The 24,392-nt window shown below is 35.6% G+C and overlaps 1 protein-coding gene and 1 non-coding gene across 5 annotated transcripts; one reads left to right on the top strand and one right to left on the bottom strand.

Annotated features, from left to right (window-relative positions):
• Positions 1-668: 668 nt before the first annotated feature.
• septin2 (septin 2) lies at positions 669-16,670 on the bottom strand. Of its 4 annotated transcripts, none has more exons than XM_030160547.1 (13): positions 16,536-16,670; positions 15,152-15,192; positions 13,332-13,446; positions 10,362-10,448; positions 10,123-10,246; positions 8,387-8,521; positions 8,144-8,261; positions 7,845-7,946; positions 6,940-7,085; positions 5,004-5,126; positions 3,869-3,929; positions 2,750-2,846; positions 669-1,734 (listed from the first exon to the last, which is right to left on the bottom strand). In XM_030160547.1, exons 2-12 carry the CDS (start codon positions 15,173-15,175, stop codon positions 2,760-2,762), a joined length of 1,122 nt encoding a protein of 373 aa, XP_030016407.1. In that variant the 5' UTR covers positions 15,176-15,192; positions 16,536-16,670; the 3' UTR covers positions 669-1,734; positions 2,750-2,759. The 4 variants fall into 4 exon arrangements, with proteins under 4 accessions (XP_030016407.1, XP_030016410.1, XP_030016408.1 ...); XM_030160550.1 differs by having other exon boundaries at positions 5,043-5,126; XM_030160548.1 differs by having other exon boundaries at positions 15,152-15,207; positions 16,536-16,654.
• A 3,280-nt stretch (positions 16,671-19,950) lies between these two features.
• trnap-ugg (transfer RNA proline (anticodon UGG)) lies at positions 19,951-20,022 on the top strand. The gene has a single exon. It is a non-coding gene; the product is annotated as a tRNA-Pro (tRNA).
• The last annotated feature ends 4,370 nt before the right edge of the window (positions 20,023-24,392 follow it).

The following is a 24,392-nucleotide window of genomic DNA, read 5'->3' as shown; positions in this document are numbered from 1 at the left end:
AGGTGAAATATTTACACATTTGTAAAATGAAAACCATACCTACCTCTGTCATAAGTGTACACAAAAATAATTTTAACATTGTTTTTTGCAGGTAAAACTATTTAAAGGAAACATGCATGAAAAATACTGGATTTATAGGCAAAGCTCACTTCATCTTTCATCAGTAAAACAAACATAATGCACATGAGCATTTCAGATTTAATTTTCAGGGTTTTCTCTTCCACTATAAGGCTTATTCACTGCACTTAAACTAAATTAATGTAAATTGAATGTGGAGAGAATCAAACCTAACTGAACTAATTACTGCCTTTTCCCAGATCTAATGGTTGTACACATTCCATTTGGTTTTAAAAGTTTTAACTGCTCTAGCGCTTCCAATTTTTTGTACACCTGCATTGTGATGGTAGTTCACAATAACATTTTTTTTTTTTTTAACTCCAACCTCCTGTTGAACTCTTTAACAGACCTAGAAAACTTCACCTCAGACATCTAAATCCTCTGAAAACCAAGATATTCTAATCAGAATAATATGAACATTCAAAAGCACAGTTCATGAATATTTTTGCAAATTTATTAGACCCAAAATCATTCTCCTGGTGATCCAGTTTTTGTGAACACATGGTTACAGAGATATGTACGACTCAGACTAAAAAACAAAAAGGCTCCAGTCACAGAAGAGATTAATAAAGTTTAATAAAACCTTTATTACAATATATGCATCAGGAACAATATTTGGTACTGTAATATTGGATAAAAACAGCACTAAGGAATGTCAAGAACATCATCTTGGCTGGTGAGGGAAACGTTGGCTAGACTGATGATATTGGGCCATTTTTTAACCTCTGTAGTCATGGCAACCACAGAGGACTCAGCATGTAGGTCAGGTATAGTTTACACCTCAATAGGGGAAAAAAAAAAATAACTGACTTCATTTGACTTGACGATACAGAGGATGTGTAGAGAAAATGTATCTGACTGAAAGCACAATATGAACACAGTTAAATGAAGTCGTTAAACTTCTAGGGGCTGAAAATGTGTATTTTCTTCATCTTTGTGACACTGATCTGGGAGCTGCATAATAGATAAAAACTGGGCAGAAAATCGAGGCTGAACACGGCACTTAGTTAATACAAATATGGCTAGCAGATGCATGCACGATGGAAGGGAAACACTCGGCAGAAGTGGCCATTTCTTAACCAGAAGAAACAAGAAATCATATTTTCTCTCAACAAACAGAAAAGAGAAAATGGGATTAAAAACTTTTGAGCAATTTCTGCTACTATGACTCTCCCAATAAAGCTCTTTCACAGAGCAAAGGTTGACATGCTTTTAGGGCGGATGTGGAGCCAAAAGCACTGAATAGAAGCAGCATTATTTTGATGTTATCAAAAGAAAAAAATAAGGAAATAAAAAATAGAAAAGTAACAGATGATCTTCATTGAAAAAAAAAATACTAGAAAGATTGTTCATTTTACTTCATTTAAGTAACTGGAACAGGTCAATAAAATAAAAAAAAAAAGACTTAGAGAGAGTTTAAACCATTAGAACTGTGTGTAAATATATAAACATAACACTGCTGAATATACTGAATGTATTACAAAAAATGTTTAAAAAAAAAAAAAAAAACAGCCCATAAAGGACTAACAAAAAGATAGTGGCAGTATGAGTCAATAACCAGATTCAGTTCTTCTCTGCTTCATCTGTCTGGTCAAACTCTAGCTCTGGCTCAAAAACCTGCAAGAAAAAGTGAAAGTTGTACGTAATAGTTCAAACTTGACGAAAGTTGATATTATTTAGATATTTAAGTTAGAAAAAATACATTTCCATTCCAAGTTCATCATGCAGATTTTTTTTCACAATTTGTACAGATGGGATTTTTTTTTAGTCTGAACATGTGTTGTTCATGCTGCTGCTTAATTTACTGTTTATCCAGGAAATTAAGTGTAATATGCAGTGTTTGCATTAGGTCAGACCTACAGTTACATGAACAAAATTTCTTAAACTGGACTGAAGTCATTATCTGACTGGAGCTCGCTAACAGTATCAAATAACTTAAAATTAAAATTGTGAAAATGCCAAAATCACATTTTTCTTCCTTTCTTGTGCAACAAATCAGAATGCAACTGGTTTGCTTGTTGTTAGTATATTTCTGAAGTTATTTAAGGAATATAATTTTAGTGGAGAAAATGATTATTAAATCATGTTTTGTCTTTGTTTAAACTTGACAGAAAAAAGTCATAAAATCATTAATTGTCCAAAACACTGAACAGAATAAATATGAATAAATCAATCAATTGAATATTTTGCCCATGCCATCCATGGAAGTTAAATTAAATGTCGTGATGTGCATGCATGTAAAGTAGAAAATTACTTTTCTATTATGTGCAAAGTGGTTCCTCCTGATCTGTTGCACCTAATCAGATGGAAATAAAATAGGAGGTGGTTTGATGGATTCCAGCTTTGTTCATGACAGTTGTGTGAACTCATATCAAGTCTTTTGACCTTCAACAATCCTTTAATCATTATGTGTTTTAATACAGAAGAAAAGGGAGGAAATGACAGATATCCAGTCAATGGTACCGTAGACAGGAATTATGCCAGGGTATAATAATACATAAATCCTAACCACCTGGACATCAGGTTACCCCAGCTGAGGCTTTTCTAATCTGATTAGTTCAGAATTCAGATTATTAGTAGAATATGATGGAACATGACAACACTGGTATGTGTTATGTACAGGTCTAGTTACCGTAGGATTTTCACACATGTTGGCCTTCACCTTCGCCGTCTCCCTGTTTCTGCATCTGGGCCTGCATCTTGGCAATCATCTCCTGCATTCGTCTCAACTATTGAAAAAAAAGAAAATACAAAAATATCAACTGCACTTAAAACAAAGTAGAGAAAAACATTAAGTGATTTCTGTGTTCAATCTGGGGCATTAATGTCTTTCCTCAAATAGAAACCAGGAGTTAATGGACTTACTTTTTCAGCAAAAGTGTCATTTGTAAAAACTTGAGAGGAAGACAATGTTGAGTATTATGAAATATAATAAACCAGACCTTTATTTGAATGAGGTTTTTATTAGAATCAGGCCTTTATTTATAATTTCCTGTTTAATGAATAGAAATGTATTTAGTATGTATTTAATTGTAGTTTTAAACTACAATTAAATACATACTAAATACATTTCTAAACTACTAGTTTATACAGAATCTAAATTTGTTCCCATGTACAAAGTGCTGCAATACACTTTTATAAAAACTCCACACTTCCTGTTTCAGGATAACAACCCTCTAGGATTTCAGTGAACTGAAATCATTCATTGTTGCCTTCCCATAATAAGTTTCTGCAGATGACAGTTCCACTGAAGACATGCTCTCAGTATTGCTAAATAAGAAAGACATGCACTGATCCTTTTTGTAGCTGTGCATTATTTACAGCTGTTCAACTTCAGAAGACTGAATACTTGAATGTGATACAGAATATCTAAAAGTGCTGTGTATTCTATCATCTGGTGCCTGAGCTTCTGTTTTCACTTTCTTAAATCAAAATATTCCAACTGTGACATACAATTAAATAGAGGAAGTAAGAAATAAAGGCATGTCTCGAACACAAGAATCCTTCAACTAAAGGCCTGGTACTTCAAGCAGCTGAGAGAAATAAAGGCATTAGCCATTAAAGTGCCTGTTAAATTCCCCCATGGTGGGATAAATAAAGCCTTATCTTATTTGAAGAATTACTGTAATCAAATCAAACTTTTTCTAATGAAATGTTTAACGATAAATTATAGGTACTATAAAATTACAAATAAAGGAGAACAATGTATTTTAATAAGCCTTGAAGTCGAGTCATGTCTTAAATATTTCACCTCAGCCTCCTTCTCCTGCAGGATCATATCCTTGTCCATTTCCTCCGGTTCTGGACCCTTTCTGTATCAATGACACATGTATAATTAGTTTTGATGCTACAGATTCACTTAATAACAGTAATTAACACTTAAATTCACGATGTAAATTTCATCCAGTTCAAGTCAGAGAAAAGACAATTGCATATTGACTTCATGTGATTATTTATGAAGCATTATTGTTACAAAGAAGAGCTGCGTGTCTGAATTTCGCACCACACTGAGTAGCGATAGGCAACATGACAAAAGCCACATTGAGAAAGTGAAAAAACTGTCAGTGGGTTAGTGGAGTTCTCTGGTGGGCAGATATAGAAAAGCTCAGGTGTGAAAAGTGGGCATCTATGACAAATAACTACAAAGAGTTGAAAAGGGCAAGAGTTGAGAGAGAAGCGGCGAGCGAAGAGGCAGGGGAACAGCGATACCTCCCCCTACTGGAACAAAAAAAAAAAAAAGTAACAGTACCTCTACCAGTCCACTCATGGGTGCAGACAAACCAAGACCAGACCGCCATTCATTGGGCAGATGGCGAGGCAATGTGAGGACAGTAAAACCAGTCCCCTTTTCCTGGGTGGCTTTAGGAGACATTCTAAAACACTCTGTTTGGTCTACATTAAGAGTTAAAGGATGATATACCCACACTACGTTAAATAAAACACAGATAACTCAAACTACACATGCCATTTAGATACCAACTGAGTGAAACTACAACCCCGTTCTGGGCTGTAGTGGGCTGTGGTTTTACTGTTAGTTGGAAGCTAAATGAGCAAAACCACAACATGGTACAGCCCAGAGCATCAGTTCTACCTCACTACCACAACTTCATGATGTCGTCAACATGCAGAATGATGAATTAGAGCTACTGCGCTAACATTACATGAAATACAGACAGAAGACAACAACTGGAGATCCAATTAAAAAAGAAAAACTGTTTAAATAATTAGTTAATGAGGCCCAAGCTCTCACTTAGATGTAGTAAATGTTTCCACTGTGTTTGTCTGATGGTTTGTATAGTTATATCTATGTTGTATATTATAAATTATTAGAGTCTATTTTGAGGTGGGGGAGGTGCGGAAAAGCAAGCAGGAGGACAGGTACATACGCAGGAGACAGAGGCAGAATGTAACCATGGGATGACAACCTGCCACCCCGTTTGAGGCGATCCGAGCGGAAGTTCTCATAGTGCAGGTCCTGGGTCACTTCCTGCAGATCCTGCATGTGGGTACTGAAGGGTTCAAGAGGTAGTTTTAGAATGAATACTTCCAGAAATAAAAAGGTTGTATTATAAAAGGAAAGGATAACCAAAAAAAACACAACACATAGATGTAACAATGATCAACTCTAGTTTGTGGTAAATACAAGTGTGGACAATAATGTAGAAGACTGACTCCTTTTCTCAAAATATTCTACAAAAGTTGGGAGGAAATCGTACTGTTGGTCAGTGGGATTACGTTCAAATCTGCAATATACCTGCAATAATTAATCAACTACCGCATCGACCCAAGGGGATTCACGGGTTGTAGTAGTTTTTATGCTGTTGTGTATTTGTGCATGCTGTACCACAATTGTCCAGCAGTCACCGCCAAATTGTTCTGGCCATAGCAACACAATTGTAAGGCTATTGTATTCCAACATTATTAATATCTCCCAAAATACTGGTCCTATCAACTTGCCGTTTTCGCTAGTTTGCTCCTTGACATAAAAAATACATAAGTATGCCAAACTGCAGCAGTCAGCTCTTTCTGGATTTTGTGTGAATCCCGGGACACACGTGCACTTATACACACAGAGGCCACTTGGCTTTTATAATATAGATTACTTTATAACTACTAAATGCATCTTTATCCATTTTAATTACCAGCAACTGGTTTGAGAAATTCTCAGATTCTGGGAATTTATTTTGGTTTATCTCCTTTTCTATGACATTTTTTTTGATAACTGTGGACCAAACAAAATAACTGAGGCTATCGTGTTGGACTCTGGGTGACAACTTCTGTAAATTTTCTGAAACAATTACTTAATTGAAAATATCATTGGCAGATTAACATTGATTGTACTTGATCGATAGCTGTAGCCATAATTTGCACTGAAATTGTTTTAAAATGCACCTGATTTGTCTTCAATGCGCAGTTAACTCTGATATTCTACTTGGAAAGTCACTCTTTCCAGGTAAGAAAGGTGAGATTTTAACTTCTCTAAGTTTCACCTGATTAAATAAAGGATATTAAAAACTTTCAAACTTAATTTCATTATTTATTTTTAATCGGTCATTCATTGAAATCCTAACTTTTTCAGGTTTTTTGGGTTGTCTGAACAGGACAGAACAGAAATAAAGATGAAAGTGAAAGATAATGACTCCAGCAGGGACTTGCATCCCCTGTGGCTATAAAAGATGGTCAGTAGGGCAGGAATGACCATGTTCTGTCTACTGACCTGACTCTAACACCCTCACCCCCACCCTTAGCAGAACAAACTTTACTCCAAGTGCTTCATTCTCTCTGCGATCAGGTTACTATACACCAGCAGCAGCCATTATAAGGTACGTCAAATGCTGTAAATTCTGTTTTTATTCCTATTACGCATATTTATTCATGAACACTTTAACAAACCATTTTATTTGCTGCTACTTGTTAATCACTCATGCTAACCCTCTGACACATAAATACCTTCTTGTTTGTTTTTTTTTGTTGTTTTTTTTATGTGTATGGACTGCACCTTGTAAGTTTTTTTTATTTTGCACCCTGTCCATTTCATATGTAAGATTTTTCTTCTATTTTTTTTTTTTTTTTTAAATAACTCTTCATTTATGTTGTTATACTGTGAATTCTGCTTTTTCTCTTTGTTAATTTCCGTGTTTTTATATCACTGCACATTGTATTGGTCAGAACACCTTAATTTCATTGCGGATGACTGTAACGACTAATGAATCGACCATCTTGGGACCAATAATGTATATAATAAACGACAGATGTTGAGAGTTATTATTAAATACAAATGAAATGAGTGGGTCTTTAACTCTCCCGTTTTCCTTTACTCACATCAGCATGGTCCGCAGCTTGAGGAAGTCGTTGTGTTCGGGGTTCTCCACTTCCACCACGCCCCATGGGTACAGACGGCCCCTCACCTTCTTCCCTTTGGCCTCAATCTGCTGGTTGGAGCCTACAACTGCGAACGGGATGCTAGCCTGGAGAAGAGGAAGGGGCTCAACCACTCAACTTGCGCACCTTAGTTTAGCTATGACTACAGCTTGACAAAGTTTAATTGGACTGTTGTCTTTGTCCCAGTCTACATGCACTGGAGTGTAATCAATTTACTGCTGAAATCATGTCACCTCCACTATGATAAGTGGCAATATGCAATCTTTTAGCTTGTTAGCTTACGCCGTCATAAACCCAGAGGTAAACTGGAACGATAATGGTCAACATGGTAAATTTGTACATGCAGCATACTTTCTGTCTGCTCTACTTTTTGTAGACACCAGATGCCAGTCCATTCCTACTGGTCTGTTTACATGCAGGACCAGATCAACTTTCAATAGCATTTGTTAGTCCAAGAGGAAAACTTTGATTTCAGCCAAACCAACACATTTACATGAACTTTAAAAGACCAGTTCTAGTCAGACTAATGCAATAATTCATTTTAAGTGTCACTTAAGCCACTGACAGAGGAAATTCTGCAACAAAAACAATGTACTTATCTTTAGAAGAATGGAAACTAGAAAAGCACTCGGAGATCGCAGACCTCCGCCAAAGCAGATCAGACCCCCGCCCCCCCCCCAATCACCACCAAAATTTAATCATTTGTTCCTTGTGCCAGTATCAACATTTCCTGAAAATTTCATCAAAATCTGTCCATAACTTTTTCAGTTATGTTCCTAACTAACCAACAAACAAACAGACAAACCGTGGCAAAAACATAACCTCCTTGACAAGGTAATAATCACCTTGAGGATCCTGGTCTGCTCTTTGAAGTCCTCATCTTCATCTGACTCTGCATCAGGAAGGTGGTAAATCTTGATACCGTGTTCATCAATCTCATCCAGAATCTTACCAAAAAACATTACAAAAAGAGACATTATTACACATTTTCTCCATGCATTATAGCTTTGTTTAGTCAGGTCAGACAGAGATTTCAGCACAGTATTTAGGTGAATACAGGACTTTGACCATTTCAATCAACATCTACTGAACATCTCAGGAAATGGAAACAGTCCAGAACAATGGGTGATTGTGTAAACCTCACCCTCCGCTTGAGCCTCTCCCTCTCTCTGAGGGTGAGTGTGTCCGCCTTAGCAATGACAGGAACCACGTTGACCTTGTTGTGAATGGCCTTCATGAACTGGACATCCAAGGGTTTCAGACTAGTTAGGACAGGAAACAGACAGACGGAGGGTCAAAGAGACAAACTCCTCAAGTACATAAGTATGACAACTATGTTAAAAATGTCATGAAATACAACTTAGAGTTAACATGTTCCAACAATCACCCGTGGCCAAGAGGGGAGATGAAATAGAAGCAGCAGTGAACTCTATTGTCGACGATGTGTCTTCGATTTAGACCGCTCTCGTCATGGAGGTAGCGCTCAAACTGGTCATCGATGTAGCTGATAATGGTGCTGAAACTGGGAGAAAAACAGATTAAATATGCAAATTACACAATTCTGTACTGAAAGCAGACAAAGCAGAAAATTGAAAGAAAGACACCCCTAAGACAATAATGGGCATGGTCCTGTTTGTCTTCACTAACCAAAAATGAGTCCAGAGTGAATGATTCAGTACGGTTTATGATTTACAAGGTTTCAGCAGGTTCAGCAAGTTCAATATAAGGCTTTATGGCCATCATGAAGAAAAATTAACAGCTATTTAATCCAAATCCAGGTAAAAAGTACAATTCCAGAATATTTTATCATACAAGGTTCAGCATGCTTCAAATTCGTTTCATCCATATCTGAATGGGACAGTTCAAGACAAATATCTTGAAGTTGCACTGTGCCCATACTGGATGGAAAAAATCATTTTAAGTCATTATTGTAAGAGACCCCACGTTAGCTCAAACACATCAAACACACAACATTGTTGCACACTAGCTCCGTGAATTCTGATAAATTTAGTCTGTTCCATTTTGGGTTTGTTTTGTAGTTTTGTTGCAGGATTATAAAAGTAACATTAACTCCTTAATCCAAGTGATTTTAAGGACAAACTATATATTTAAGACAGTTTCAGCCACTTTAAAAAACTGGATTAAGCCTAGTCTGTGACTTAAAGCAGCATATGACTTTCATCACTAATTTTTCTTCATCTTTGTAAAACCCCAGTGATAGTTCAATTATCACTAATCCATTAGTCTTTCTGTGCTTATGCACCTAAATCACTTCCCTCACAGTGAACAACTTCGAAGATGACTATCACAAGCAATCTGTTTGTTTATATACCAAACCGATAAGTCACTTGGGCCTTTTTGGAAATCTTGTTGAGAAGTGTCATGTGGGAATGGGAATTCCATGCAGCCGCAGAAGCATCAAACACGGAGACAACAAGCAATGAAACCATGTCCGCTACTGGGTCAGAAGAAATGGAAGGAATCACTGTGAGTCAATAGTCATCTTATAATACAGGGTGTGTGATCGTGAAAAACAATACTTAGACATCAGTTTCATGGCATTTTCGGAACATGTCATTGTGTAGGCTTATCATACACATACTATAAAGAACGAGAGAGCAGTCAGTGCCCGGCCATATGTATACTTGCAAGGCACGCACACCCCGAATTATAAGATGACAATTGACTTATAGTGATTCCTTCCATTTCCTCTGACCCAGGGGTGGACACTGTGGCTGCGTGGAACTCCCATTCCCATAGTGCACTTTGCGAAAAAATTCCGAAAAGGCCCGAGTGACGTGTCAGCTTGGTATTTAAACAAACAGACCGCTTGTGATGGGGTTATCTTCGAAGTTGTTCACTGTGAGGGAAATGATTTAGGTGTGCAAGCATGGAAAGACTAATGGATTAGGCCAGGGTATCACTAGGGTTTCACAAATTTGAAGAAAACTTAGTGATGAAAGTCATACGCTGCTTTAACCAGTAATTTAATATAGCTCTTCAATGATATAAGTCAAATTTAGAATGTTGAATTCACAAATTTTGAGGATCAATAGAACCTCAGTAGAGTATTTAAGATACCTCCTTCCTCCCATAACCATAAACCCTGAATTCCATTTGTACCAGTCCTGGCTGTTGATGGCATCTCCATATCCTGGTGTGTCGACCACAGTGAGACGGAGCTTCACTCCTCGCTCTTCAATTTCTACTGTCGATGCTTCAATCTGAACCGTCCTTTCTATTTTTTCTGTTCAAAGAAACAAAAGAAAACAGCATGTAAGCATAAAGCTATACAACATTTAATACACTGGTTTCTCAAAATACACAAACTCATCTGTGGTTTGGACAGTTGGTCGGTTTACCTGCTGCTCCAGGGATGACTCTTTCTGGGTAAAGGTCAGTGAGGAACAGGCTGTTGATCAGAGTAGATTTTCCAAGTCCAGATTCACCTTTAAAAAGCAGAGAATAACAACAACTTAACACACATCTACAGCTACAAAACAATGACTAGAAACTGATTCATTTATACCATGAGGGCAAACGTCTTCTAATGCAGTGCTCTGTCTAAACCAGGGGTGTCAAACATACGGCCCATGGGCCAAAACCAGCCCACCGAAGGGTCCAATCTGGCCCATGGGATGAATTTGTGAAATGCAAAAATTACACTGAGATATTAACAATCAAGGGTATCAATCATTTTCATTCAGGGGCCATATGCAGCCCAATATGGTATCAAGTAGGCCAGACCAGTAAAATACTATCATAATAACCTTTAAATAACGACAATTACAAATTTTTCTGTTTGGTTTAAGTATAAAAAAGTTAAATTAGTTGAAAATGTTTATATCTACTTACTATCCTTTCAAAAAAATTTTAATACCCTGAACAAATATCAACAACGTATATTATCTTAAGAGATGAAAGTGCAATTTTAACATTATTTCTTAGGTAATGTCAGGTTATTTGTGGTTTTTCACATTTCTTTGAAGGATTGTTTGTAGATGTGAACATTTGTAATTTTACTTTTTTTGTTATTATTTTACTGCCCTGGACCACTTGAGACCATATTGGGCTTAATGTGGCCCCTGAACTAAAATTAATTTGACACCCCTGGTCTAAACAAACAGAACAACAGCGATTACCACTGTGCTACAGGGAATGAAACATCTGCCACTGATGCAGAGCAGGCCTCGCATCATACGGAAATACTCACAAAGCTGATACTAAATCTGACCTCACCGCTGCTTTTTATTGTAGCTATGTCAACTTACTAGTTTAAAGATCCCAGTTCCTGAGGAAGGAATCCAAGTGTTACAAATAATTATTCAGCAACATCCAAGGACTACAAGTCAAGAGAAAGGCCACCAAAGAACTGCAGACTTTCCTGAAGCAAAGAAACTGTACAGACTACAAATCTTGGAAAGAAGAAATTCTCTTATTTTATTTTGGACAAACCAACAGTGTATCCAACTAAATCTTTTTTTTAGCTGACTTCTAAACTGGCCACAAAAAAACTACCTTATAAAAAAGGACTAATTTCATCAACGAGTGAAAGTGAAACAAAAAAATATTATGTCAATCTGCTTCAAACACAAAAAACAAAAACCATGCCTTCCTCTGTGCTCAGCTAAAAATACATCAAATAAACCAAACATTAAAAGAAGAGTAACAACATGGCACCAGAGTTTGAACCACACCTACTGAGCCACTCTTTAATCCATCAGTATCAGCTCACTTCAAGTCTATCAAATAAAATTAAGCTATAAGCTTAGTAGTGAATTCAATTTGAGATCTATGTAGGAGACTTAAGACACTCTATTCCTTTTAGTGTCAGGGTCATGTTATAGATGTTAAAATTTCAACAACTGCCAGTGTTTACCCAGGAAAAGCTGCTACTGTGTTCCCACTAGAAATGTGTAGAAAGATTTACAGAAATCTGTACAACATCCCACACTGACGATCTCCCAGAATGCCTTAAAATAGACACATCAGAAGGCTTTGTAAGAAAAAGTGCCATGACTTATTTATATTCTCAGAGGCAACAGGAGTTGGTCTGGCATCTGAGAAAATATGTGATTAAATTAGTAATTACTCACATATTAATTTTGTTATGAAGTTTTTCGTATGTAGAATATAACATTCATTCTGTTGCTTTTCAATTCATTTTGACAGATGTTCAGACAGATAATGCAGATTATCAAAGACTATGAGAAAAATTTCAACACAAGGAGGTTGTCTCACAAAGAGCTGTGTCTACATCAAGACAACATCATAATCTTAATTCAGATAGAGAAATGTTTGATATTATGCTGGATCATCATGTCAAAAAATCACACTCTTTACTACATTTACATACATATAAGGCAGAGTTTCCTCTTCTTAGACCTAAGCACAACACCTAAGATAAACAATTAGAAAAATCATTGAGATTTCTCCAAAAGAATGAAGGGAAAAAATACTATATCAGCCTAAAATAAAATGGAATTGTATGATAAAAAAAAGAAATGCAAATTTGTTACATGTTTGAACTATTTTCAAAACACTTAAAAGGTATTTATTTAATGCATATAACAACAGCTTTCTCAGCATCTAAGTCCTCCAGAAACCTCTCTTATATAGGGATACTTATGACTTTGGTCATATGTTACAGCCCAAGGAGATCCGGTAAATTTAATTTTAAGCACATTATTTCCCACTGTGAGGAAGAATTGCAGTAATGTAAATGTACAGTAAATCCCAGATTTAATAATCCAGGTCACAGAGAAGGTTAAAAAAGCATTGGGTGAGTATTCTGGCAGCAGCGGGAGCAGCAGGCCTCGTCCACTGTGTGAATCAGTCCCTTGAGGCCCATGGCCTGCATTCCTCTCTGGTTTATTTTAAAGCAAAAGGATGAGCAGTGTTAAGGAGAGTTTCTACCATCCCCCCGTACCAAGAAGCAGGATAGGTCACACAGTCACAGCACTCCCATCAAGAGTTTACACTGCTGCTCACGCCAGCTGAGCAACTAAACTGATGTGATGCCTGCCATTTTCTACTCAACAACAAGCCTTTATGAAGTTACACCTGGACATCACAGAAGACGAGATCAGAGAGTAAAACTGTGGTGGAAGACCATGAGAGACAGGAAGTCGGCCAAGATCCAGACATAAATTCATCACAAAAAACTCTCATCAGGCAAAAAACCAAAATACATTCCTAAAATGTCTGCGTTTGCGCTTGCTGTCTTACTCAAGCCTTGTTATCACTGAAATGTACTCTATCATTTTCCAAAAATAACGTCTCGTCCAGTGATAAGAAGAAAAGTGTCTGAAGAACAGTGATGTTACACTCACCAACCACCATCAAGGTGAACTCAAATCCTTTTTTAACAGACTTGCGATGAACCTGGTTGGGCAGGTTGGCAAATCCCACATACCCTGGGGTCTCAGGGTTGGTGAACTGGCCTTGCTGCAAAAATTAAAAAGCAGAGATAGGAGAGTCAGATCTACTTAAAAAATGGTTTGGTGGGAAACAAAATTGTTATAAAAGAAGGTTGAGAGAAAAAAAACTCAGGACGTGTTTAAAGGGGAAGATAGTTTTGGTTCTAATTACAGTGATGACATGACAGCCAGTTATTAGTGCACAAGCAGACATCTGGTCACAAACAGGCAGGGTTTTCAGAAGGGCTGCTCAACAATCTGTTTGCCAAAGAGACCATTCTCCCACTCCCCACATCATTCCAGTGTTTATAGCTCTGAGCTAAACTTCATCAGAAACTACAGCCGGTATATTCAGATCAAGGAAGAAGGTTCTCAAACAGAGCGATACAACAAAGATCTCAAATTAAATGCAAAGGTGTGTTTAGCCTTAGTCTACAAATATATGGGCATTTTCTTAAAATAGATGTTTGTAGAGACTTCAGCCACTTGTCCACACATAAATGCAGTTTCATATCTCTGAAATCTGACCTTTCAGAAACTCTGTGCATGGTTAAGATAAATGTGTTTAGAGCGTTGCCATGTGGACAGGGAAAACTGAGTTTTTTGCTTGTAACGTCAGTGTGTGCATTATCTCCTTTTGTTGAGGTCCTAGTAGGGTTGGACAACCATAACATTCATTATCATAACACAATTCATCGTCAGTATAAAACTAACAGATATTCAATAGAATTTCACTTTAGATAGCAACCAGAGGTCCAATCAACAACATGCAATACCCCAGTGAACATCTAGTCTGCTTTAGCAGCAAAGAAAAAGAGGAAGAAGAAGGTCAGTGCATTCTTGTATTGTTTACAAAGAGAGTGGCAGAGCAGCTTGTTTTACCAGAGTTATATGAAATTTCCTGCTGGACGGTGTCATGTTTTGACAATTAACAACTATCTAAAACTATGATTGATCATGTCATTCTTAACCTTTACTCAGGAAAACAAGTCCACCCTTACATGTAAAGTAAATAATGATTCAACATTTTCTTGTGATATGATCAATATTATAATGATGCAACAACTATTCTCATAATAATATTTTTGACCATATCACTCAGCTCTATGTTACAGCGCACATCAAACCAACACAGCTTTAAAGTCAGGGGTACATCACCAGCTGTCAGCTTTCGAAAGAGCGTCACGCATTTTTGAATTTTCATATGGACATTATGGGACATTTTTGACAAAAAAATTATGAAAACTTGCAATGACTTGAAAAATACCACTGTATGTGTGAACTACGCCTTACTTTGCTCTTTTTGCTGCACTGTCTTACAGGGTTAATACACCCTCCCTTCCTTGTCCTTTCGGCAAAAGTTATGACCGAGATGACTGATAAGCTGCATGTGTTCTTGTTCTGCCTTTGTGCCTTTCAACAACCGTAAAGCCTCACAGTTAGTCATGAGGACTGTGTACAGCAGCTGAGCATCTGCTGTGTGACCGAGCATTCAACAAGGGCAAAATAAAGCCAGAAATCTGAGAAAGCATGAAATAACACGATCAGACTGAACATTCACATTTTCCACAATTAGAGACCATTGAAAACATTGAGTTCCATTTTCTCATCTCAATTACTGCTAAGCCATCAGACTAGAAAGGCAGTCACTGAAGCAGAAGTGGGAAACTGGTATTACTGCATACTATAAACATTGTGATGGAGTATTGAGTTATAATTTTCTGTGCACTCACCTTCATTTTGTCTGCTTGAGACATTTTCACTTCTTTTTAACCTGAAATTAGAGAAACTATTACACACTGAGATATGAAAACGGTAGTGGGGATAATGCATTCAGTAACACACCTGCAGGCCTGACTGTGTGAGAGACAGGAAGTCTGGTTTCTGCTGAGAATGTTTTGTGAGAGTACTGTGTCTAACCACAAAAAACTGCTAGTCCTATTCCAGCAGCATACATTACACCTACATCACTGTGACTGAAGGACACATTTAGTTTTGTTTCAGTGGATTGGCAACTGTTACAAATGAATTTATTGAATCCAAACCATCAAATTTAAGTCTAATAATCAGTTTTAACTGTTTATTTAGTCAAGCTGAGGAGAATGATGAAACAGTGATGGAAAGTAACCAAATGCTTTTACTCTACTGTTGTCCTTGATACAAGTTTTGGTTACATGTATTTACATTTTTCAAATCTTTATTCCATCATTGAACTACATTTATCGAACAACTCAATAATCCAGCTGAAAACAGGCCTGTTTGTGTTTTAGAGATATGTGGTTCCCACGGGATGATACTACAAATATGGGATGATTTTTAAAGAAAATGATGCACTGTTGTAGATTAAATCTTTAAAGCTCAACCTTTAATATGAACAGTCGTAAAAAGGCACTTTAATGTTGCAGTAAAATAAAAATAAAAAATTAAATAAAAAAAAAAAAAAAAAACATGGTAAAACGCTGACAGGAACATCTTACTTTCCTTACTTTGGGTAGCCTACATTTTGCCGATTATACTTTCGTATCTGGACGCAGATCTTTTACTTACAGTGAAGTATTTCCCAGCTGTTAGTACTTTTACTGAAGTAACGGATATGGATACTTTTACCAGTTTTAAATCAGTATCTCTTCACTTCTAAATCAATAAATAAAGCGTTAGCACTCATTAGAGTAATGAAGATGTGGGATAAGAAGCGTATTTCATCTAATCTAATCTGTCAAACTCGTATAAACGAAACATTGTAAATTTTTTGAAAGCAAAGTTTGAATGGAAATTAGCTTGACAATTAGCACCGGCTACTTAGTAACGGTACAAGCCACTGGGTGTGGGCTGTTGAGGACAACCGCTAGTAAAACCACTATTGTTACCATGGAAAACACAAAGGCTAAGTTGACAAAACTAGGCGGAAACAAGAGACATTTTTACCGAGGTAAGTAGTTAACATCGTTCGCTGGCTGCTAGGCAAACTGTGACAGGCTTAGCATAGCGTTAAGCAGGATGTTAACTTAAATAGCTAATGTTAGCGTCGTCGGTTTTAAGGCGATACAAGAGCTAACAAAGGACCGGACAAACAACGGATTAGTTAGCCGAGAATTACTAAAAAAAATAGTGTTTTACCTCACAGTGTATTCGCAGACAGGATAGTGCAAAGAGCCGAGTTGACGATGCAGACTTGGCGGACACCTCAAATTCTTCAGATTCCGGTGCAGCAGCTTCCTTTGGTTCATAGACCACAATGCACCGGGCGAGAACAGCAGAGGGGCCGAGCTACTGTGGACTGATACCAAACACAGGCTCATACATGAGTTTGACAGCAGTATCAGACATGACAAACTGGTTCACAGTCCTCAAGATGATTACAGACTGAAGATAACCAGTGGAAAAAAGCATTCAGATGGTTTAAAGTACTAATACTAATTCTGTATAGAAACCCATGAGTAAATATGCAAGTATTATCAGCAAAATGTACTTAAAGAAAATATCCATGTTTATGTGTTTTACTGTTACATGTGATGTTTATGATTCACATCCCTGCTGGTAAAGGTTGAGCTCCTTTGAATTCTTTACATACTGTTGGCTGATTAAATAAAAATGTTTTTTGCTCATGTTTTCAGCTTTGTGGCCATAAATTTTCCAGCAAATTATTATTATTATTTTTAAAGCCTTTCATGCACACTGGTCACTACAGTAGACAGCTATTCTACAGCTGTTCTCTTGTATATTTGTGGGTTTTGTTGTTTTAGTTGCATATCAGCCAACACAGTGGACGCTTATACACCATCCCATACACTGACATTCATACCATTGCTGTAACTTTGCCATTCTTGATAAACCTGATCTGCAAAAACATGTTTTAGTGTAAATCAATTGCTAACTGTTATTAGATTGTAATTAATACTTTTCTTAATCAAAAAGGGTTTGTTTTTTTTGTTTTTTTTTTTGCATATTATCTCCACAAAGTGAGTAATATAGTATTAGAGTATGATCAAATATGAGAAAACATCAGATTAGCTGCATGAAAAATGTTTTTATTTCATAGTTTTTACACAGTATATCACTTCCTGATGATGGGTTTTAAATACATGATTCTTCGCTTCAAAAATTAAACACATGGTGTCCAGCTGAGTGGACATTTTTGTAACTTCATGAAAAATAGGTTAATAAAAAAAATTTCAATCGCATTGTTTTTTTCACATCTAAGGAGGAATACAAACACTCAGGAAAAAAAAATCCCGACTAAGGTTCTTATAATTCATGCATGAAAGGGTTAAAAAAGCTTTTTTGTTGAAGAACTGGGAGAAATTTATCATCACATGAAGTTCAGGTTTCTTTTTTCATACCCATAGGTGAATTGATTTTGCAGTACAGAGGAAAGGCAACCTCTCATATACAACAAGCAATATACATTAAACTAAAACATGCATCAGAGTACATGGTTAACCCATAAGGACCCAGTGTAACTTTTGTCAGTTCCCAAATGAATTTTTCTCTCTATTTAACCTTTCCTAAGAGATTTATTACCATATGTTACAATATTATCCTCTGAATTTTGCATTCATCATCTATTTTCCTGTGTTTCATTCACTGATCATGTAGATGTTCATAAAAACTCAGATTAATGTCAAAGGTTATTATATTAAATTACAAAAAACTGAAGAAAAAGTGACTTATAAGTACAATATATCATTAACTGAACATAAACCCAGTGTGTCCATCCACTGTCATTGATCCAACTCCATGGGTTTTACTGGTGAATCAATGTTGTAGATGACAATGTTTCCACAGTAACTACAGAGCCAGTGAACATCCAAATAGGTCATATCTGATGACCATGAAAAGATAACAAATTGTATTTTGCATCAGTTATTTACATGTGTTGATTGTATTAGTGGATCAGCAGTTTAGATCAGTAGATGCTTTTGGTCGACAGTGGATCTTTGGGTCTTTATGGATTAATTGCTTTCAGCATTGTTGAGTACTTTTATTTATAAAACTAATGGTTGCCAGAATAAAAGTGTTTTGTTTTACGTTTTGGAAAGAGACAATCTCTGATCAGAGAGGAGAGGTTTCTAATACATCATTCATGGTTTAGTTTAGTTTATTACTATTTAAAATGAACATATTTGGAGATGCATGACAGGACGACAAGAGATTAAAATTTATTACCTGATTAGTAGCCAAAGCTTTTAGACAAATGCAAAAGAGTAAAAATAGTAACAATATTTTGCTCCTGAAATGTAGTTGCATAGAAATTGCATGAAGTCATCAGGTAAAGTACAGGCAGTTCAAACTGGACCAACTATAACTACATTGTTTGCATTTCACTGTTCATACCATAAGCATGTGACAAATAAAAATCTTGAATGTATTTGAGTAAAAAGCAGGAACCTACACAAACTGATGAAAATCCTCAACTGTACTGGATTTGTTGAGGTGTAAGTTTTGGTGCATTTTGTTTAGCTGTTTAGTTTTTGTCCAGTTTATTCATGAAGCCCATGTGTATTTGCAGGAAAATCTTCCAGGAAATTTAGAATGTCCATGGTAGAACACACGACTACATAATTGGTATTTAATGATATATGTGTATTTTTATCCTGATTTTCTTATTAACTTTGTTATTTGTCTTTCCTCAGTGTAATATGCTGTATGTAAAACCAGCCTTTCTTTGGCGTTTTACCCAAAACAAAATAGTGATCTGGGGGAAAAAAATGAATACAGAACTGGAAAAAATACGAGACCACTAGTTTAACTACTGGTCCATGTTTGAGCTCAGTTAACATTTTTGTTAATATTATTTTAATTTTTGTAGGTATTCTGTTCTGTTGTTTAAAGGATTTATTTGAAGATAATGACAAGTTTTCGTGCGGATGGCCATGTTTGTCATTTTTTAGTGAGATTCTATTATTATTATTATTATTATTATTATTATTATTATTATTATTATTATTATGTCTAACTGCATGTATTAGTAACATCTGGCCAAAAGAGGGTGCCACATACCTACGGAAACTTCTTAACTTTATTCAAATCTATTTTCTATTTCTTGTCGTTATATAAAATTAAAATACGACGTCGGTTCTTCAGATGGTCTGAATCATAACTTTCTAAAATTGACCAGAATAATCACTGTATTGTGATAAAGAAACTTCTGAACAAAGTTAGCCACTGTTTCAATTTAATGTGAATCAGGCTAATTCTTCCCTTATGAACAGTTCATGTTATATGATCATTTAACTGATATTCATGTATGTAGTTGCTGTAAATAGACTGTAGACTTTATGTGTTGTAAAGTTTAGGCAGTTGTGAGGATTTTACTAATAAACGTAGCGTTAGTTTATTGGTTAGAAACACAATGCTACGTTTATGAGCTAACGCTAGGCTTAACGCTAGCTTACATGCTAAATAGCATACTGAAGTCTGTCATTTCTTATCGTTTACAACTAGAAATTCCATTTGCCATTTGTAGCGGAGTGAGCTTAAGCATATTTCAGTCACGGGAATATGATCATTCCTGTTTTTCTCTCTTATAAGCGGCTCGTTGGTCTAGGGGTATGATTCTCGCTTTGGGTGCGAGAGGTCCCGGGTTCAAATCCCGGACGAGCCCTCGTTTTTCTGCTTATCCTCTTACAATGTCACCGTTTGTTTTTGTGCCATTGAACAACCAGACTTATAAGGACACATTAAAATGGGGCTTGGTCTAAAACATTACTGTGCTAATTTCAAGCGATGTGTGACAGTATGACATTAGTGACATGAGACTGAGGTTGTCATCGTGTATTGCGTATACACCTATTCTTCAACGTAAAACCTAAAAATACTTATTCTGTGGGTAATCTGATCTCATCTAAGACAGATACGCTCCTGATTTAATTTCTTTGTTATCTATAAATGTGTCACCACCTCATGTGATTGACTGATTCATTTTAAACAAAATTTCTATTCAGGTTCAATAGTCTCTGTACACTGAATAAATGTCATAAATATCTGCGCTTTGGGGTTTTTTTGGGTTTTTTTTTTTTTTTTCAGAACACTGAAGCCGCCTACAGCACATTTTAAGCATAACAGATTAAATCATTAATTAAATCTCTTAGAAAAGGAAATTTGTTCAAGTCTCTGTGGTGGTAAAATATTCAGGGTTTATATGGGTTCAGTATTCATGTATTCAGTATTCTGTATTTCAGAGGTAAAAAAAAAAAAAAAAAAGAGAGAGAGACGCAATGCTGGAAAAAAGCTAACTTTAAGTTGTAGCGTTAAACACATACTCCTACACATCTTTCATATTTTTGCCGTGGGCAACAAATGCACAACTTGTAAATACTGAAGGAAACAAATCCCATGCATCCTTTCATATATCTATATTTATACATTTCTCTGTATTAACCCATAAAGACCCAGAGCTACATCTATGTTTGTTCCCAAATTAATATGTCTCTCTATTTAACCTTTCTGAAGTGATTTATCACCATTTATCATAATATTATCCTCTTCATTTTGCATTTTCTTCAGTGAAAATCAGGTATTTTCCTGTATTTATTTTACTGATTATGTATTTTAATAATCATGCTGAGATTACATTTGGGGGTTATTGTGCCAAAAACAGAAAAAACTTGGGGAAAAATTGTCTTTTTCAGTAAAATCTCTCATTAACTGAACATAAACCCAGTGTGTTCATCCACTGTCATTTATCAAACTCCATGGGTCTTACCAGTGAATCAATGTTGTAGAAGATGACGGTGTTTCCGTGGTAACTACAGACCCTCTGAATGTCCAAATGAGTCATATCTGATGATCATGAAAAGAAGAATAATTGTATTTTACTGCAATTATTTTCATGTATTGATAGGATTAGTGGCTCTAAAGCAGGGATGTCAAACTCATTTAAGGTCAGGGGCTACATACAACCTAATATCATATGAAGTGGGCCGGATCAGTAAAATAAAATAAACAGTAGGATAATAACTTAGAAATAATGTCATCTCCAAAGTTTTCTCTATGTTTTTGAGTGAAAAAAGTCAAATTCCACAATGAAAATGTTTACATCTACAAACTGTACTTGAACATAACATGAACAAATATGAACAACCTGAAAATTCGTAAGAAAAATAAGTGCAATTTCAACAATATTACACCTCAGTTTATCATTTATATATGTGCATTACAACTTACAGATCACAATGAATCTACAAATACACAAAACATTTAATAACAGGCAGAATATTGATAAAATTCCGCATATTTCTCTTAAGACATTTCAGGTTGCTCATATTTGTTCAGGTTTTTCACATTTTTTGTAAAGGGCTGGTCTGTAAATGTAAACATTTTTGTGTAATTTTACTTTTTTGGGTTTTTTTTTTTTACACTAAAACAAAGAGGAAAATTTGCAGTTTTCATTATTTATAGGTTATTATGATAGTGTTTTACTGGTCTGATCCACTTTAGATTGAATTGACTTAAAATTATTTTAATATTTGTGATTTTTAATATCTTCAGTGTAATTTTTGCATTTCATAAATTCATCCCAGGGGCCAGATTGGACCGATTTTGGCCCCCAGGCCACATGTTTGACACCTGTGCTCTAAAGTGATTAAACATTGTATATCAGTCAATGCTTTTGGTCACTGGTATATATTTGGGTCTTCAGGGGTTAAAATCAACATTAAATTAACCACATAGCTTAATTATTAATTCACTACTTTTTTTTATACAGCAGATATATTTTTACATTCGTCATCTAAATTGTGATTTGACTACACCTTGAATACATGGTAGATAACATGAAGTTGTTCCTGTTCCTTATATTTGGGGTATTTTTTAGTTCTTGTTTTTTTGAAGTCACCTGAGAAGGAACTTGTTGTGTTTACTTATAGTTGACTAAAACACATGCTTACCAATGAACAGTCATATGTTCAGAGCACAAACCCATCTATACACAGTGTCAGTCTCCAGATTTAAGACTGTCTTCACACAGCAGAGGTTTGTCTCAGCTTGTGTCTCTGCTTCCTCACAGGAGTCACACCATTGTCATTATTCCCATAAGCCTCTTAGCAGCGCCATGCTCCGTCATTTGTATACTGGCTTCATGGTACGAGGCTTATGTTAATACATCTTTTTAGTTCCTCTTTCCTTGATTGTTGCAAAAATGTTTCTGTTCTGTGATGAATGAAAAAGATGATTACTGATACATCTCTGCATCCCGAGTAGCAATGTTTTTATCTCTTTCAAAAATGGAACTAAAATGAGAGACTTGAAATGTGAGTATCAAATATTTTTTTGTATGGCTTTATCATCAGGATTATAATTTCTTGACATAAAATCGCTGCTGTTAAGGATGAAACAAAACTACATCTTCTATGAATCTCATGTTACAGTATAAGTTTCACTTCCAATGTATTTTACTTCACTTTACATAATACACCTTCTAAATGTATTTGGCAATATATTTTGTAATTTAACCCAGAGTTACTTTTGTGTCAACGCCAAAATATTTTGTTCTCTATATTTAACTTTTCTTAACCCTTTCATGCATGAATTATCAGAACCTTAGTCAATATTTTTTTTCTTGAGTGTTTTTACTCCTCTTTAGGCATGAAAAAAACAATGTAAATTAATTTTTTTTATGAACCTATTTTTTGAGGAGTCACAAAAATGTCCGCGCACCATGCATTTAATTTTTGAAGCAAAAAAACATGTATTTAAAACTCATCATCAAAAAGTGATATACTGTGTGAAAACTATGAAATAAAAACAGTTTTAATGCTGCTAAATGCTAAATCGCTATTGTTTTCTCACATTTTGTCATACCCTAATATTAGTTATTACTCATTTCATGGAAATAATGTCCTCCTGAGACCCAGGAATTTGACAGTTTTAGCGTTTTTACATTAAAAAATTGTCTTGATTGGAAACTGCATAATGCAACAGTTTTTTTAGACACATTTTTTAAATAATTTTTATTCATTGATTGATTTTTTAATGGAATGTCCTTTGTAATGCACAGCCTTTTTTTAAGTAAAACTGTCAAACTTTTGTCCCCTACAGAGGACAAAATGCATTGTGGGGTCTCAGGAGGATATGCAAAAAAAAAAAAAACTTTTTGTTTCAGAAAATTGTTAATTACAGTCTAATAACAATTAGCAATTGATTTACACTAAAACATGTTTCTGCAGATCAGGTTTATCATGAGCAGCAAAGGTACAATAATTGTATGAACTGCTGTGTTTGGGATGATGCATAAGCATCCACTGTGTTGGCTGATATGCAAGTAAAACAACAAAACCCATGAATATACAAGAGAACAGCTGTGGGATATCTGTCCACTGTAGTGACCAGTATGCATGAAAGGGTTAAGTGATTTATGACATAATCTTCTGTGTTTTGTGTTTTTTCAGTGAACTCGGGTATTTTCCTATATTTAATTCACTGATCATGTAGATGTTTGTTAAATCTCAGATTAAAGCTGAGGGTTATTATATCAAAAACAGAGAAAACTGAAGAAAAAGTGACTTCTTATATCTAATATATCATTAAATAAACAGAAACCCATCTCATTGATCCAACTCCATGGGTTTTGAATCAATGTTGTAGAAGATGATTGAGTTTCCACGGTAACTATGGAGCCTCGCATTTTACCTCAATTTTTGACATGTATTGATAGGACTGGTGGATCAGAAGTTAATAAGCATTTTATATCAGTAGATGGAAACATTAAAGCAGTATGATGTTTTCTCTGGAAAAAAGTATTCATGTCCCAATTTTTCCTTGGTTTTTGGTGCTGTCCGGGCCCCAACATCCCCCTTATGTTCATGGAGGACTTAGCGGAGGAATCATTTTTAATAATAAATTGCACATTCATATAATTTTATCCTTTATTTATTCTCATATTGGAACAAAATGCATAAAAGCTAAAACAGATAGTAAATAAGCAACACGCAGAAAACCAAACTTGGTCTAGTAAAACTAATTGTAGTCTGTTTT

Source organism: Sphaeramia orbicularis, chromosome 17, assembly GCF_902148855.1.
Source record: "Sphaeramia orbicularis chromosome 17, fSphaOr1.1, whole genome shotgun sequence".
Classification (NCBI taxonomy): domain Eukaryota; kingdom Metazoa; phylum Chordata; class Actinopteri; order Kurtiformes; family Apogonidae; genus Sphaeramia; species Sphaeramia orbicularis.
The sequence above is the reverse complement of the archived record's forward strand: the minus strand, read 5'-3'. Positions and strand labels throughout refer to the sequence as shown.

What these genes read in the sequence shown, in the direction of transcription:
- septin2 (XM_030160547.1), bottom strand. Translation starts at nt 15,175, where the DNA reads ATGTCTCAAGCAGACAAAATGAAG. An exon ending in CTCAAGCAGACAAAATGAAG is followed by an intron (nt 13,447 to 15,151) that starts GTGAGTGCACAG and finishes TAATTTTTGCAG; the next exon opens with CAAGGCCAGTTCACCAACCC. An exon ending in TGCAGGAGAAGGAGGCTGAG is followed by an intron (nt 2,847 to 3,868) that starts GTGAAATATTTA and finishes TTTTTTCAATAG; the next exon opens with TTGAGACGAATGCAGGAGAT.